General features: G+C 43.3%; 1 protein-coding gene across 2 annotated transcripts in view; it reads left to right on the forward strand.

Moving 5' to 3' along the window:
• The window catches only part of PCIF1 (phosphorylated CTD interacting factor 1), a 128,862-nt gene that overhangs the window by 36,266 nt on the left and 76,127 nt on the right, over positions 1-16,469 (forward strand). For both annotated transcript variants that reach the window (XM_077251689.1, XM_077251690.1), the window contains exon 6: positions 15,561-15,736. In XM_077251689.1, the coding sequence (XP_077107804.1) occupies positions 15,561-15,736 (176 nt within the window). The remainder of the gene's footprint in view (positions 1-15,560; positions 15,737-16,469) is intronic.

Here is a 16,469-nt window from a genome sequence, read left to right on the forward strand (position 1 = left end):
TACCCTGCAGAGTTTAACATTATTTTAGTAAATATTGAAATTCTATTCTGTATGGCCTCTACAAGGTCATTGATAAATATGTGAAAAAGAGGACAAATTACTGAGCCCTGTGGTACCCCACTGTTAAAGAGGTTGTCCACTTCTTTTACATTGATATTAGCTATTGTACCCTTTCTACGCCCGGGTGGCGAGCATTTATATTGGTATATGGTCTCCATCCTGGTATGTGTTGCTTCCATCCTGCGCCCTAATCTTGTCATGTGCTGCTACCATCTTGCGCCCCCATCCTGTCATGTGCAGCCCCCATCCTGTTTTGTGTGCCTCCATCTTGTGATGTGCTACTGTCTTCCTGAGCACTCATCCTGTCACGTGCTCCCATCCTGTACCCCAATCCTGTCATGTGGTGCTCCCATACTCCATCCCAATCCTGTCATGTGCTGCTACCATCATGCGCCCCCATCCTGTCATGTGCTACTCTCTTCCTGAGCCCTCATTCTGTCATGTGCTCCCATCCTGTGCCCCCATGCTGTCATGTGGTGCTCCCATCCTGCGCCCTCATCCTGTCATTTAGTGCTTGCATCCTGCACCCACATGCTGTCATGTGCTGCTCCCATCCTACGCCTCCATTTTGGTTATGTGCTGCTCCTATCCTGCGCCCCATCGTTTCATGTGCTGCTCTCATCCTGCGCCCCCATCCTGTCACGTGCTGCTCCCATCCTGCGCCCTTATCCTGCCATGTGCTGCTCCTATCTTGTGCCCCCATCCTGTCATGTGCTGCTCCCATCCTGTCATGTGCTGCTGCCATCCTGCTCTCCCATCCTGTCATGTGCTGCTGCCATCCTGCTCCCCCGTTCTGTCATGTGCTGCTGCCATCCTGCTCCCCCGTTCTGTCATGTGCTGCTCCCATCCTGCGCCCCCGTTGTCATGTGCTGCTCCCATCCTGCGCCCCCGTTGTCATGTGCTGCTGCCATCCTGCGCCCCCATTCTGTCATGTGCTGCTCCCATCCTGGGCCCCCATGCTGTCATGCGCTGCTCCCATCTTGAGCCCGTCCCATTCTGTCATGTGCTGCTCCCATCCTGGGCCCCCATGCTGTCATGCGCTGCTCCCATCTTGAGCCCCCATTCTGTCATGTACTGCTCCCATCCTACGCCCCAGTTCTGTCATGTGCGGCTACCATCCTGCGGCCCCATTCTGTCATGTGCTGCTCCCATCCTGCGCCCCCATTCTGACATGTGCTGCACCCATCCTGCGCCCCCGTTCTGTCATGTGCTGCTTCCATCCTGCGCCACAGTTCTGTCATGTGCTGCTCCCATCCTGCGCCACCGTTCTGTAATTTGCTGCTCCCATCCTGCGCCACTGTTCTGTAATTTGCTGCTCCCATCCATATGCCCCATACGCTGCTCCATAAAGGTTGATGGCCCCCATAAGATGCTCCATAGTATATGCCTCATATGCTGCTCCATTATGGTTGATGGCCCCCATAAGATGCTCCATAGTATATGCCTCATATGCTGCTCAATTATGGTAGATGGCCCCCATAAGATGCTCCATAGTATATGCCTCATATGCTGCTCCATTATGGTTGATGGCCCCCATAAGATGCTCCATAGTATTATATGCCTCATATGCTGCTCCATTATGGTTGATGGCCCCCATAAGATGCTCCATAGTACTATATGCCCTGTATGCTGCTCCATTATGGTTGATGGCCCCCATAAGATGCTCCATAGGATTATATGCCCTGTATGCTGCTCCATTATGGTTGATGGCCCCCATAAGATGCTCCATAGTACTATATGCCCTGTATGCTGATCCATTATGGTTGATGGCCCCCATAAGATGCTCCATAGGATTATATGCTCTGTATGCTGATGCAATAAAAAAATAAATAAATAACATACTCACCTATCATCGCTGGGCGCCGAGTGCTGGGGGGCCTGAGCAGGCGGGGACACCGGCGCGCTGTGGGGGTCAGGTGCCGGAGTCGCCGCTGGCTCAGGCCCCCGACACTTGCTATAGTCACCTGGCCCTGATCCACTGCTGCGTGCCGCATTAAGCGCATCATCGCACCCTCTGAACTGAACGTCACAGGCAGAGGATGTGGAGAACGGAGCAGCGCGCATCGGTGGAATGGGGGACAGGTGAATATAGCATATACTCACCCTCCTAGCACGTCCCTGCTTCTCCGTTGGAGATCGCGGTGTGCGTTCAGTGCTTACGCATACCGCGATCTCCTGGGAGCGTCACTCTGTGGGGTCCAGACTGCGCCGGCGCTTGTGCAGTCTATAAAGGCTTCGGACAGAGTGACGCTCCCAGCGTTAAATTATAGATTCTATCCTTTGGATAGTTCATCAATGTCTGATTGGCCGGGGTCCAACACCTGGCACCTCTGCTTAACAGCTGCTATCGGTGTCGGCTGTCGCTGGCAGGATGTAGTCACTTGCTGAGCTCCATCTACTTGTATTGGCCAGGGCCTGGTACTGCGTCATCCGCCTTCTATTCTAATCAATAGAAGGTGGATGTGTAGTATCCGGCGGCGACTACAAGTAGATAGCGGCTCGGCAAGTGAGTACTTCCTGCCGGCGGCAGCCATCGCCAACATCAATGACAGCTGATAGGCGGGGTGCTGGGTGTCAGACTCCAGCGAATCAGATATTGAATCAGGTAATCATTGTAAAAGCAGTGGACAACCTCTTTAACTGTGGACCAATCTGAGGGTGTTCCATTAATGACCCTTGGTTTCCTATCACTGAGCCAGTTGTTAACTCATGTTTTCGCCTAATCCCATTGCACTAATTTTAAGTACCAACCTTTTATGTGTCGAAAAATTAAAATTTAAAATCCGGATTTAAAATCCGTAATTTATTGAAGCAATAATTTAAAATCCAGCATCATATCATACAGCATAAGTGTCACCAGCTTCCCCAGGGATCCGTAAGCAGATGCGTTTCGAGCTTAGTGGCTCTTATTTATTGCAATGCCCTGCTTACAAGCTGAGGACAGCTGCAAAAATACTCACTGCTCCTCATGCTGAGTCTTTGTGCGTGGAGAGCAGTGGATATTCATTGCTCTTTAATAGCGGGCACAGTGTTAGCCACAGTCACCGTCTTCCTGCAGATGCCAGGCGTTCACTTGTGCCCGCTACTAAAGGGAATGAATATTCAATGCATTCTACGCCTATGGGAGTGGAGAGCAGTGAACATTCATTGCCTTAAGTAGCGAGCACACACGAACGCCAGGCAGATGCAGGACGCCTGTTGCTTCGGCTAACAGCGTGTCCACTATTAAAGGGCCACTGTCACCCCCCTCCAGCCGTTATAAACTAAAAGAGCCACCTTGTGCAGCAGTAATGCTGCATTCTAACAAGGTGGCTCTTTTAGTTTTAGGTTCAAGTATACCCCAAATAAAGCGTTTTTATACTTAGCCACAATTCCTGTCTCTAGCCAGGTAGGCGGGTCCTCACTCCCCAGCTTGGCCAGCTCCTCTGCCGTCACTCACATCTTCCTGCGCTTTCGGCGCCGCCCCCTCAGCACTGTTATGGTTTCAAATCCGGCGCCTGCGCTGTGTACTGGTGTCCTGCGCAGACGCAGTAAGCTCTGGCCGTCTGATGTAATGGCTGATACCAGAGAACAAAAGACATCCACAGAACACCAGGATGGATCTGCTGCACAGCAAATAGCTGTAGGACCTGCGATGACGTCACTGCCATGTGATTAGGGCAATCTGGGTTAAGCAGGTGACGTTTAGTGTTCTAGAGTCCCTTATCATGTCGTCTGTCAGGGCATTTTCTTGTATAAATACTGCAGACAAAAAGGCGTTTTACCCAGACTATTTTTGAGGGGGCCACGCTAATTTTTGAGTTTCTTACTGTTTGTGTAGTTGAAGAATAATTTTGGATTATTTTTACCTTCTATGGCAATGAGCCTTTCTGTCTCACTCTTTTCTGCCTTGATTTTACCTTTTACACAATTCTTTGTCTATGATTATTTAATACCTCGTCACTACCCTCTTTCTTTAATTCTCTAAATGCTTTCTTTGTCATTTATTGCTTCCCTAAGACTGGGGTCACACTGCATTATTGCAGTCCGTTAGATGGACTGCGTTACACCGTGGCATAATGCGGTGTAACGCAGTCTGTTAACGCTGCCATTAACCCCTATTATCAGGCGCATCGCCAACGCATGCTATAATCGGCATGCGCTAGCAATGTGCCATCATTCAGTGACAGATCCTCGGACGCGGGCTGCAGCGTCTAAGGCTCCGTCACCGCTAGCACAGATGAATCATCTGCGCTAGCGGTATAGCATAACGCGATGGCATATATGCTATAGCGTTAACGCAGCCCATCAATGCTATGCGTTTAACGGGCTGCTTTAACGCAGTATGAACCTGACCTTACTGCTCTATTTAGCCATGGTGATTTCCTCCTATTTTTCTCTTGTTTATTCCAATAGAGTAAATATTTTGCACATGTTGTGTTCAGGATGCTTATGAGTGTCTCCCTTTTGTTTTTGTGTATTTTTTCTCCAAGGTTATAGCACTAGATCATCTCTTAGCCGTTGGAAATTTGTCTTCCTGAAGTTTAGTGTCCTTGTAGCCCCTGTACTAAACATCTTATTAAAGAATACATGAAAACTTAGTAGGTGGCGCTATAGAGTTAAGTCCTCTTTTTCTCAGAAGAGGCAATTTGCATATTTTGTGATTAGTAATACCCAAGTGATCCCTAGCATGTATTTGTGTTATTCTGTCCGGCCTATTGGTTAAAGTTAGGTTTACAAGTGCCCACGCATCTTGTTAGGTCCTTTACCAGTTGGGAAATTTTCTTTCATTATTATCAAAAACCTGTTCTTTGCTGGACCTGCAGGTTTCTGCTCCTCAATTTATATCAAGGTAGTTGAAGGCCCCCATAATATTGACTTTTCACTGATTCGCCGCCTCATCTACCGTTTTGCTTTGTGAGAACATTTTCTGCTTCTTCCATTATACAGTGTGTCCGTAAAGTCATGGTGCACTTTTATTGTTTACATTTTGGTGCCCTTTCTCTGGCCCAATCATATCAGTCCTGTTCATGAGGAGAGATAACAAGAACCAATCAAACAACACAAACTCATTTAAGCTGTAGCTGAGCCACCAATCAGATTAACCCCTGATAAACTGATCTCTGACTAACCCCTTTCTGTCATTGCACGTACTATTCCGTCCATGTGGGGTGGGCCCTACTTCCCAAGGATGGAATAGTACGTCCAGCGCGATCGGCCGCGCTCACGGGGGGAGCGCGGCCGATCGCGGCCGGGTGTCAGCTGCCTATTGCAGCTGACATCCGGCGCTATGTGCCAGGAGCGGTCACGGACCGCCCCCGGCACATTAACCCCCGGCACACTGCGATCAAACATGATCGCGGTGTGCCGGCGGTACAGGGAAGCATCGCGCAGGGAGGGGGCTCCCTGCGTGCTTCCCTGAGACCCCCGCAGCAACGCGATGTGATTGCGTTGCTCCGAGGGTCTCCTACCTCCTTCCTCGCTGCAGGTCCCGGATCCAAGATGGCCGCGGCATCCAGGTCCTGCAGGGAGGGAGGTGGCTTACCGAGTGCCTGCTCAGTGCAGGTGCTGGTAAGCCTGCAGTGCTCTAAATCAGATCGGTGATCTGACAGAGTGCTGTGCAAACTGTCAGATCACCGATCTGTGATGCCCCCCTGGGACAAAGTTAAAAAGTAAAAAAAAAATGTCCACATGTGTAAATAAAAAAAAAAAATTATTCCCATAAATACAATTCTTTATCTAAATAATAAAAAAAATCAAACAATAAAAGTACACATATTTAGTATCGCCGCGTCCGTAACGACCCCACCTATAAAACTATATCACTAGTTAACCCCTTCAGTGAACACCGTAAAAAAAAAAAAAAACACGAGGCAAAAAACAACGCTTTATTCTCATACCGCCAAACAAAAAGTGGAATAAAACGCGATAAAAAAAACAGATATAAATAACCATGGTACCGCTGAAAACGTCATCTTGTCCCGCAAAAAACGAGCCGCCATACATCATCATCAGCGAAAAAATATAAAAGTTATAGTCCTCAGAATAAAGCGATGCCAAAATAATTATTTTTTCTATAAAATAGCTTTTATCGTATAAAAGCGCCAAAACATAAAAAAATGATATAAATGAGGTATCGCTGTAATCGTACTGACCCGAAGAATAAAACTGCCTTATCAATTTTACCAAACGCGGAACGGTATAAACGCCTCCCCCAAAAGAAATTAATGAACAGCTGGTTTTTGGTCATTCTGCCTCACAAAAATCGGAATAAAAAGCGATCAAAAAATCTCCCGTGCCCGAACATGTTACCAATAAAAACGTCAACTCGTCCCGCAAAAAACAAGACCTCACATGACTCTGTGGACTCAAATATGGAAAAATTATAGCTCTCAAAATGTGGTTACGCAAAAAATATTTTTTGCAATAAAAAGCGTCTTTCAGTGTGTGACGGCTGCCAATCATAAAAATCCGCTAAAAAACCCGCTATAAAAGTAAATCAAACCCCCCTTCATCACCCGCTTAGTTAGGGAAAAATTAAAAAAATTTAAAAAATGTATTTATTTCCATTTTCCCATTAGGGTTAGGGCTAGGGTTAGGGCTAGGGTTAGGGCTAGGGTTAGGGTTGGGGCTAGGGTTAAGGCTACATTTAGGGTTGGGGCTAAAGTTAGGGTTAGGGTTGGGGCTAAAGTTAGGGTTAGGGTTTGGATTACATTTACGGTTGGGAATAGGGTTGGGATTAGGGTTAGGGGTGTGTCTGGGTTAGAGGTGTGGTTAGGGTTACCGTTTGGGATTAGGGTTAGGGGTGTGTTTGGATTAGGGTTTCAGTTATAATTGGGGGGGGTTCCACTGTTTAGGCACATCAGGGGCTCTCCAAACGCGACATGGCGTCCGGTTTCAATTCCAGCCAATTCTGAGTTGAAAAAGTAAAACAGTGCTCCTTCCCTTCCAAGCTCTCCCGTGAGCCCAAACAGGGGTTTACCCCAACATATGGGGTATCAGCGTACTCGGAACACATTGGAGAACAACTTTTGAGGTCCAATTTCTCCTGTTACCCTTGGGAAAATACAAAACTAGGGGCTAAAAAATAATTTTTGTGGAAAAAATTTTTTTTTTTATTTGCATGGCTCTGTGTTATAAACTGTAGTGAAACACTTGGGGGTTCAAAGCTCTCACAACACATCTAGATGAGTTCCTTAGGGGGTCTACTTTCCAAAATGGTGTCACTTGTGGGGGGTTTCTACTGTTTAGGTACATTAGGGGCTCTGCAAACGCAATGTGACGCCTGCAGACCATTCCATCTAAGTCTGCATTCCAAATGGCGCTCCTTCCCTTCCGAGCCCCCCCATGCGCCCAAACGGTGGTTCCCCCCCACATATGGGGTGTCAGCGTACTCAAGACAAATTGGACAACAACTTTTGGGGTCCAATTTCTCCTGTTACCATTGGGAAAATACAAAACTGGGGGCTAAAAAATAATTTTTTGGGGAAAATTTTTTATTTTTTATTTTCACGGCTCTGCGTTATAAACTGTAGTGAAACACTTGGGGGTTCAAAGTTCTCACAACACAACTAGATAAGTTCCTTGGGGGGGTCTAGTTTCCAATATTGGGTCACTTGTGGGGGGTTTCTACTGTTTAGGTACATTAGGGGCTCTGCAAACGCAATGTGACGCGTGCAGACCAATCCATCTAAGTCTGCATTGCAAATGATGCTCCTTCCCTTCCGAGCTCTGCCATGCGCTCAAACGGTGGTTCCCCCCCAGATATCAGGTATCGGCGTACTCAGGACAAATTGGACAACAACTTTTGGGGTCCAATTTCTCCTGTTACCCTCGGGAAAATACAAAACTGGGGGCTAAAAAATAATTTTTGTGGGAAAAAATTTTTGTTTTATTTTTACGGTTCTGCATTATAAACTTCTGTGAAGCAGTTGGTGGGTCAAAGTGCTCCCCACACCTCTAGATAAGTTCCTTAGGGGGTCTACTTTCCAAAATGGTGTCACTTGTGGGGGTTTTCCACTGTTTAGGCACATCAGTGGCTCTCCAAACGCAACATGGCGTCCCATCTCAATTCCAGTCAATTTTGCATTGAAAAGTCAAATGGCGCTCCTTCGCTTCCGAGCTCTGTCATGCGCCCAAACAGTGGTTTACCCCCACATATGGGGTATCGGCGTACTCAGGACAAATTGTACAACATCTTTTGGGGTCCATTTTCTCCTGTTACCCTTGGTAAAATAAAACAAATTGGAGCTGAAGTAAATTTTGTGTGAAAAAAAGTTAAATGTTCATTTTTATTTAAACATTCCAAAAATTCCTGTGAAACACCTGAAGGGTTAATAAACTTTTTGAATGTGGTTTTGAGCACCTTGAGGGGTGCAGTTTTTAGAATGGTGTCACACTTGGGTATTTTCTATCATATAGACCCCTCAAAATGACTTCAAATGAGATGTGGTCCCTAAAAAAAAATGGTGTTGTAAAAATGAGAAATTGCTGGTCAACTTTTAACCCTTATAACTCCCTAACAAAAAAAAATTTTGGTTCCAAAATGGTGCTGATGTAAAGTAGACATGTGGGAAATGTTACTTATTAAGTATTTTTTGTGACATATCACTGTGATTTAATTGCATAAAAATTCAAAGTTGGAAAATTGCGAAATTTTCAAAATTTTCGCCAAATTTCCATTTTTTTCACAAATAAACGCAGGTAATATCAAAGAAATTTTAACACTATCATGAAGTACAATATGTCACGAGAAAACAGTGTCAGAATCACCAGGATCCGTTGAAGCGTTCCAGAGTTATAACCTCATAAAGGGTCAGTGGTCAGAATTGTAAAAATTGGCCCGGTCCATAACGTGCAAACCACCCTTGGGGGTAAAGGGGTTAATACACTGTAAGGTCTGTGACATCATGCAACCACAAGCTATTGCTATCGTTTGGATGTGTGTAGGGCAACAAATGGAGCCCACATCGAACTGCACTGAATAGGTATGGACTTGGAGAGTTTTTCTTTTATTTGGAGCAAATTTCAAATTTCTATAGTTTCTTTTGTTGCTTTCCAGTGACTGGTCAAAAGGGCACCATGACTTTACGGACACACTGTATTTGGAGACTAATAACAAATCCTTAACAGTATATTAGTTTTCTTTCTCCCTCCTCTGATCTCCACCAATAGGGATTCTGCATTTTCATTGGCCTCACTTATATTATCATGCAGGATGGATTTTAGGGACAATTTTATATAGAAACAAACCCTCCCCCCTCGCTTATTTGTACGGTCACTCCTGAACAGACTATAGCCCTGTAAATTAACAGCCCGATTATAGCGCTCATCCAACCAGGTCTCCTTTAGCCCCACCATATCATAATTTTCTTTCAACAATATTAATTCTAATTCCTCCATCATGTTGGTGAGGCGACTGGTATTAGATTTAAAAAAACTGACTGTCACATCCAAACATAGACTAAGTGTGAACAGGTGCTGAACCTAGAGTCACCAACTCATATACAGTCAAATAAATAAGGCAGCACACTGCGGCGCTAAAACATGCAAACATGAAAAATTGAACTGCATAAAGCTGTGTGCACACGTTGCTGATTTTTTGCGTTTTTTTCGCGATAAAAACGCTATAAAACCGCAAAAAAACAGCATACAATATGCATCCCATCATTTAGAATGAATTCCGCATGAACGCAGCATGTTCATTAATTTTGCGGGGTTTTTTTGCGGATTTCCCACTATAAAATGCATTGGGAAATGTCTGGAAAAAAACGCACCAAAAACGCGGCAAAACCGCGGCAGAAACACATGCAGATTTCTTGCAGAAAATTTCAGGTTTTTCTCAGGAATTTTCTGCAAGAAATCCTGACGTGTGCACATAGCCTTACTGCACTAGAAATATGAAAAAATGAGAGCGTTTAGCGCATAAATTGGCCAATTCATGTGTACCTGGTAGCCACATTAGGGCATCTCTCGTATACCAGGTCCTAAATTTTATTTATTTGACTGCTACTGGTATTAGATTACATTCACTTTATGTATTTTTCTGTACGTCTATTCCTCTTTAATATATGGGCACACGTGCCACCTCTAGTTTCACTACTTATTCCCAAGTCACTAACCACACTATTTTCCCACATGTACAGTCATTGCCTTTGCCCTAGTTTAAAGGGATCCTGTCAGCAGGATTACGCACAGCAACTTACACAGTGTCGGCGCCGTTAACTTAAAAACTGAAAATAAAGATTAAACCACAAGATGGATTTCATCAGCCAACGTATCACTTTAATCAGTATAACGGCACCGACCTGACACTGTAAGTAGGTTACTGTGCACAATCCTGCTGACAGGTTCCATTTAAACACACTTATAATCTTCTATCAATTCTTTCCCCCAGCACATCTGCACCCTCTCAATTGAGGTGCAGCCCATCCCTAATGTATAGCTTACAGCCAACAGTGACTAGTCGGGCTGTCAGGGACGCAACTCCGCTGCCTCCTGTCATCAGGACAATTACACAATTGACTGAAGAGTGATGGGCGAGGCGGCAGATGTTTTCCCTACTAGGCCAGTTATTGGTGAACGCACAGTGAACGTATGGTATATGCACCTCTAATTCCAATGCGTGGAAAAAAAAAAAAAAATATATATATATATATATATATATATATATATATATATATATATATATATATATATATATATATATATATATATATATACACATACATACATACATACATACATACATACATACATACATACATACATACATACATACAGTACAGACCAAAAGTTTGGACACACCTCATTTAAAGATTTTTCTGTATTTTCATGACTATGAAAATTATACATTCACACTGTAGGCATCAAAGCTATGAATTAACACATGTGGAGTTATATACTTAACAAAAAAGTGTGAAACAACTGAAATTATGTCTTATACTCTAGGTTCTTCAAAGTAGCCACCTTTTGCTTTGATGACTGCTTTGCACGCTCTTGGCATTCTATTGATGAACTTCAAGAGGTAGTCACCGGGAATGTTTTTCACTTCACAGGTGTGCCCTGTCAGGTTTAATAAGTGGGATTTCTTGCCTTATAAATGGGGTTGGGACCATCAGTTGTGTTGTGCAGAAGTCTGGTGGATACACAGCTGATAGTCCTACTGAATAGACTATTAGAATTTGTATTATGGCAAGAAAAAAGCTAAGTAAAGAAAAACGAGTGGTCATCATTACATTAAGAAATTAAGGTCAGTCAGTCCGAAAAATTGGGAAAACTTTGAAAGTGTCCCCAAGTGCAGTGGCAAAAACCATCAAGTTCTACAAAGAAACTGGCTCGCATGAGGACCGCCCCAGGAAAGGAAGACCAAGAGTCACCTCTGCTTCTGAGGACAAGTTTATCCGAGTTACCAGCCTCAGAAATCACAGGTTAACAGCAGCTCAGATTAGAGACCAGTTCAATGCCACACAGAGTTCTAGCAGCAGTCACATCTCTACAACAACTGTTAAGAGGAGGCTTTGTGCAGCAGGCCTTCATGGTAAAATAGCTGCTAGGAAACCACTGCTAATGACAGGCAACAAGCCCAGTCGGAGGTTAATAAACTTCACATCCGTAAGGCAGAGAGATTGGGAGAGATAAATGATGACAGATGGGAATCCATTTTAGAATATGTGCCTAAGATCTCTATGAGCGAACCTGGGAGGATGTCTCAATTATATGTGATTCATAGAGCTTACAGAACTCCCGATAGACTGTTCAAGATGGGTTTGAGGTCTGATTCCGAGTGTCCACGATGTTCGCAGGAACAGGCAGACATGTTACACATGCTGTGGCACTGCCCTAGATTGTCTGCCTTCTGGACAGTTGTATTGAATCGGATTGAATTGGTATATAGGTGTGTCATTCCCAGAGACCCTTTGGTCTGTATATTAGGTTACGTGGAAGAAATAGCAGTGGTATCTATGGTTAAACTGGCGATTGCTAGACTGTTATTCATAGCAAGGAAATTGATAGCTCGGTTCTGGATCAGGGAGGAGCCTCCGACTAGACGAGACTTTCTTACGCAGGCGGATCATATAATTTTATTGGAAAAAAGTATCTATACTAAGAGAAATAAACTAGATGTATTTCAAAAGATATGGCAGCCATGGATAGAATTGAATTAGAATTGTGGGGAGGATGCATAATGTTATAGATGATGTTCATACTATACAATTTGTATTTGAATTGGGGAAGGAATATCGGATGGGAAATTGGGAAGGCATTAAAGGGGTCTCGAAGGGGGGGTAGTTTTGTTCATAAAATATATGATTATCTGTGAATAACAGCTTGATGTCATTTGTTATAATTGTTTTTCCTTAATAAAAATGTATCTGATTAAAAAAAAAGGACAGGCAACAATCAGAAGAGACTTGTTTGGGCTAAAGAACACAAGGAATGGACATTAGACCAGTGGAAATCTGTGCTTTGGTCTGATGAGTCCAAATTTGAGATCTTTCGTTCCAACCACCGTGTCTTTGTGCGACGCAGAAAAGGTGAACGGATGGACTCTACATGCCTGGTTCCCACCGTGAAGCATGGAGGAGCAGGTGTGATGGTGTGGGGGTGCTTTGCTGGTGACACTGTTGGGGATTTATTCAAAATTGAAGGCATACTGAACCAGCATGGCTACCACAGCATCTTGCAGCGGCGTACTATTCCATCCGGTTTGCGTTTAGTTGGACCATCATTTATTTTTCAACAGGACAATGACCCCAAACACATCTCCAGGCTGTGTAAGGGCTATTTGACCAAGAAGGAGAGTGATGGGGTGCTACGCCAGATGACCTGGCCTCCACAGTCACCAGACCTGAACCCAATCGAGATGGTTTGGGGTGAGCTGGACTGCAGAGTGAAGGCAAAAGGGCCAACAAGAACCTAGAATATAAGACATAATTTCAGTTGTTTCACACTTTTTTGTTAAGTATATAATTCCACATGTGTTAATTCATAGTTTTGATGCCTTCAGTGTGAATGTAAAATTTTCATAGTCGTGAAAATACAGAAAAATCTTTACATGAGAAGGTGTGTCCAAACTTTTGGTCTGTACTATATGTATATATTATTCGAAGATTTTTATTTGATTTAAAGATGTGCTCTCTGTGAATGGAAATATACTTGTATACTTGCTTCCAACTGTCACCTGTACAAAACCTATAAAGAGCAGACTACTCAAGTTACTATATTAGGACATCTTGATCAGGACAGATACTAGCTTTTACATGTAAAGAAGAATGTTTCCATTCATTAAGGCTACGTTCACATTTGCGTTGCGTCGGCGACACAACGCATGCAAAACGCAGCTTTTTGTGACGCATGCGTCCAATTTTGGCTTGATTTTCGGCGCAAAAAAAATGCAACATGCAGTGTCCTGTGCGCCCTGACGCTTGCGCCAAAAATGACGCATGCGTCACAAAAAGCTGCGTTTTGCATGCGCCCCCATGTTAAATATAGGGGCGCATGACGCATGCGCCGCTATGCATCGCCGAACTTGCGCCCGACGCAACGCAAATGTGAACATAGCCTAACAGGTGACTAGTGTGAAAAATCACGTGATCCGATCAATAGCAACTCCACAACAACAAAAGGAACTAGATGCCTCCTCCAATTGTTTATAATGGCTGACTGGACGCTCGTTGAGATAGCGTATTGCTTCAGGGGTGCTGTTTACAGAGTAAGGCTGCCATCACACTATCAGTATTTGGTCAGTAGTTTACATCAGTATTTGTAAGCCAAAACCAGGAGTGGGTGATAAATGCAGAAGTGGTGCATATGTTTCTACTATACTTTTCCTCTAATTGTTCCACTCCTGGTTTTGGCTTACAAATACTAATGTAAACTACTGACCAAATACTGATAGTGTGACGGCAGCCTAAGAGTGTCAACATTTTATGTAATTAATCCGTAAAAGTTGGCAGTGTTTATAAAAATATACAAAGATGTTGCAAAATGGGAACAAAACAATACAGTATATACAATTACATGCTATAAAAAGGATAACTGAAAGAAAAGTACTAAATCTTAGTCGTAGAAATGGCTCAGAGCTTACCGGAGGAAACACTCCTTAGAGCAACAGACAGAAACACAGAGTACTATGTCTTCCAGAACTGACTAATGACAAAATCCCAAACTCTGATTTTTATTAGATCAAGGTTACACCCACATATTCCCCCTTGTTGAGCTCATATGGGGGGCTGATCATGGGATGTGCTAAGTTTTTAGAAGATTGTGAGGTCCCCAACTTTCAGGATATTTTCACTCTTGGAGGTCCCAGGCTTGAGGTATTGTTGTGTTTCCTATTATAATTTTACCTTTCTATAGAGATGAAACATGACATGGATAGCATCATCCATCTGACTCGGTATTAATTCTGAGGTGTTCGGCTGGCTTTATGGTGATTTGATTGAATGCGTTATGTTCGGTACTTCGCCACGATGTCAAAAATATATCTCCCATAAATATCAGATTGATGTAAACCCCAATATTCATCACTGATTACTGGCTCCAGAGTGTCTGAGATAATTCCTTTGAACAGAGGAAGCTCTTGCCTTGGGAATTGTACTTCTCCGCCTCTGAGCATACGAATTCTAGACTTGATGTCTAGGATTTCTCACTTCCCCAGTTATAATTGATCCCATATGTTCAATGTAAGGGTGATATGTCCCCTCTTTCGAGATGTATTTAAGGATTTTACCATTTTTTCCTCTACAATATTGGCCTAGTTCTCCAGGAATACAGACCCCCGGGCCATTTATGGCCCTCGATGACCTTTTATCCGGCACCCGGGAAGATTCTTAGGGACTGCAGTGCTTTGGCAGACAGCTGTATTTTGATTGCCATACGCTCATTAATTTCTTCTTACTCTGTTAGCACACATGCGCAGTTGTTCACTACTTAACACTGAAGGGCATGCAATGAAAGATTACATCCTGAAAACCAGTTCCAGAGTTACTTCTAACTTTGTCAATGTGCACCATGACCGCCAGTTAGTTTGTGAAGAAATCTGAACTAATGAGAGAAAGTGGCCGACCCCTTTAAAGGGTTTATACCAAGATTTGAGGTTACAAATTCCTGATCACTGGGGGTTCGACCACTGCGACCCCAACTGATGTTGAAAATGAGGCACTGAAAAGTCCTTTCTCTATAAAATGGTGGTTGTTGTACGCACCTCTGCTCCATTCTTTCTCAGTGGGAGTGTTTGACATATATCCCTGGCAGACTCAGTAAGAATGGATGTAAGACAAGAATTTGTGGTGTGTTTTTGAGACAAATAATCTTCTATAATTTCTGTAAAGAACCTAGTGTTAATCTCTCAATTATCTGTTACATTTTCAACTTGCAAGCACTTCAGAATTTGGGTTTAGCAATTTTTGGTTTCTACTGCATACGGGGAGATGCGGAGCCTCCTACTGTAGCCAGGTGTTTTGGGGAAATTAAGAAGCAAAAATAATCTATTTTCCTATAATTTTTGTTTGTTTTAGCGTTTATTGGGATTTGGACATACAGAGTAATGTATTGGTGAACCCACCTCCACCTTCACACCTTCTACCACCCCCGTGTCAATCTCTACCACCACATCCTGAAGTGGAGCTTCTGCGGTCACAACTGGTCCTTAAGCTACGCCAGCATTATCGGGAGCTGTGTCAGCAGAGAGAGGGTATGTATAATGGAGAAACTGCACCGTTTATATAATTACAGACATGTGTTCTTTGTATTTGATTTTTTTTTTTACAATTAGACTCGGTTTTTTAACCCCTTCATGACCCAGCCTATTTTGACCTTAATGACCTGGCCGCTTTTTTCAAATTCTGACCAGTGTCCCTTTATGAGGTAATAACTCAGGAACGCTTCAACGGATCCTAGCGGTTCTGAGATTGTTTTTTCGTGACATATTGGGGTTCACGTTAGTGGTAAATTTAGGTCGATAATTTTTGCGTTTATTTGTGAAAAAAATTGAAATTTGGCTAAAATTTTGAAAATTTCGCAATTTTCTAATTTTGAATTTTTATTCTGTTAAATGAGAAAGTTATGTGACACAAAATAGTTAATAAATAACATTTCCCACATGTCTACTTTACATCAGCACAATTTTGGAAACAAAATTTTTTTTTGCTAGGAAGTTATAAGGGTTAAAATTTGACCAGCGATTTCTCATTTTTACAACGAAATTTACAAAACCATTTTTTTTAGGGACCACCTCACATTTGAAGTCAGTTTGAGGGGTCTATATGGCTGAAAATACCCAAAAGTGACACCATTCTAAAAACTGCACCCCTCAAGGTGCTCAAAACCACATTCAAGAAGTTTATTAACCCTTCATGTGCTTCACAGCAGCAGAAGCAACATGGAAGGAAAAAATGAACATTTAAATTTTTAGTCACAAAAATGAT

This window comes from Ranitomeya variabilis, chromosome 4 (assembly GCF_051348905.1).
Source record: "Ranitomeya variabilis isolate aRanVar5 chromosome 4, aRanVar5.hap1, whole genome shotgun sequence".
In the NCBI taxonomy this organism is placed as follows: Eukaryota; Metazoa; Chordata; class Amphibia; order Anura; family Dendrobatidae; genus Ranitomeya; species Ranitomeya variabilis.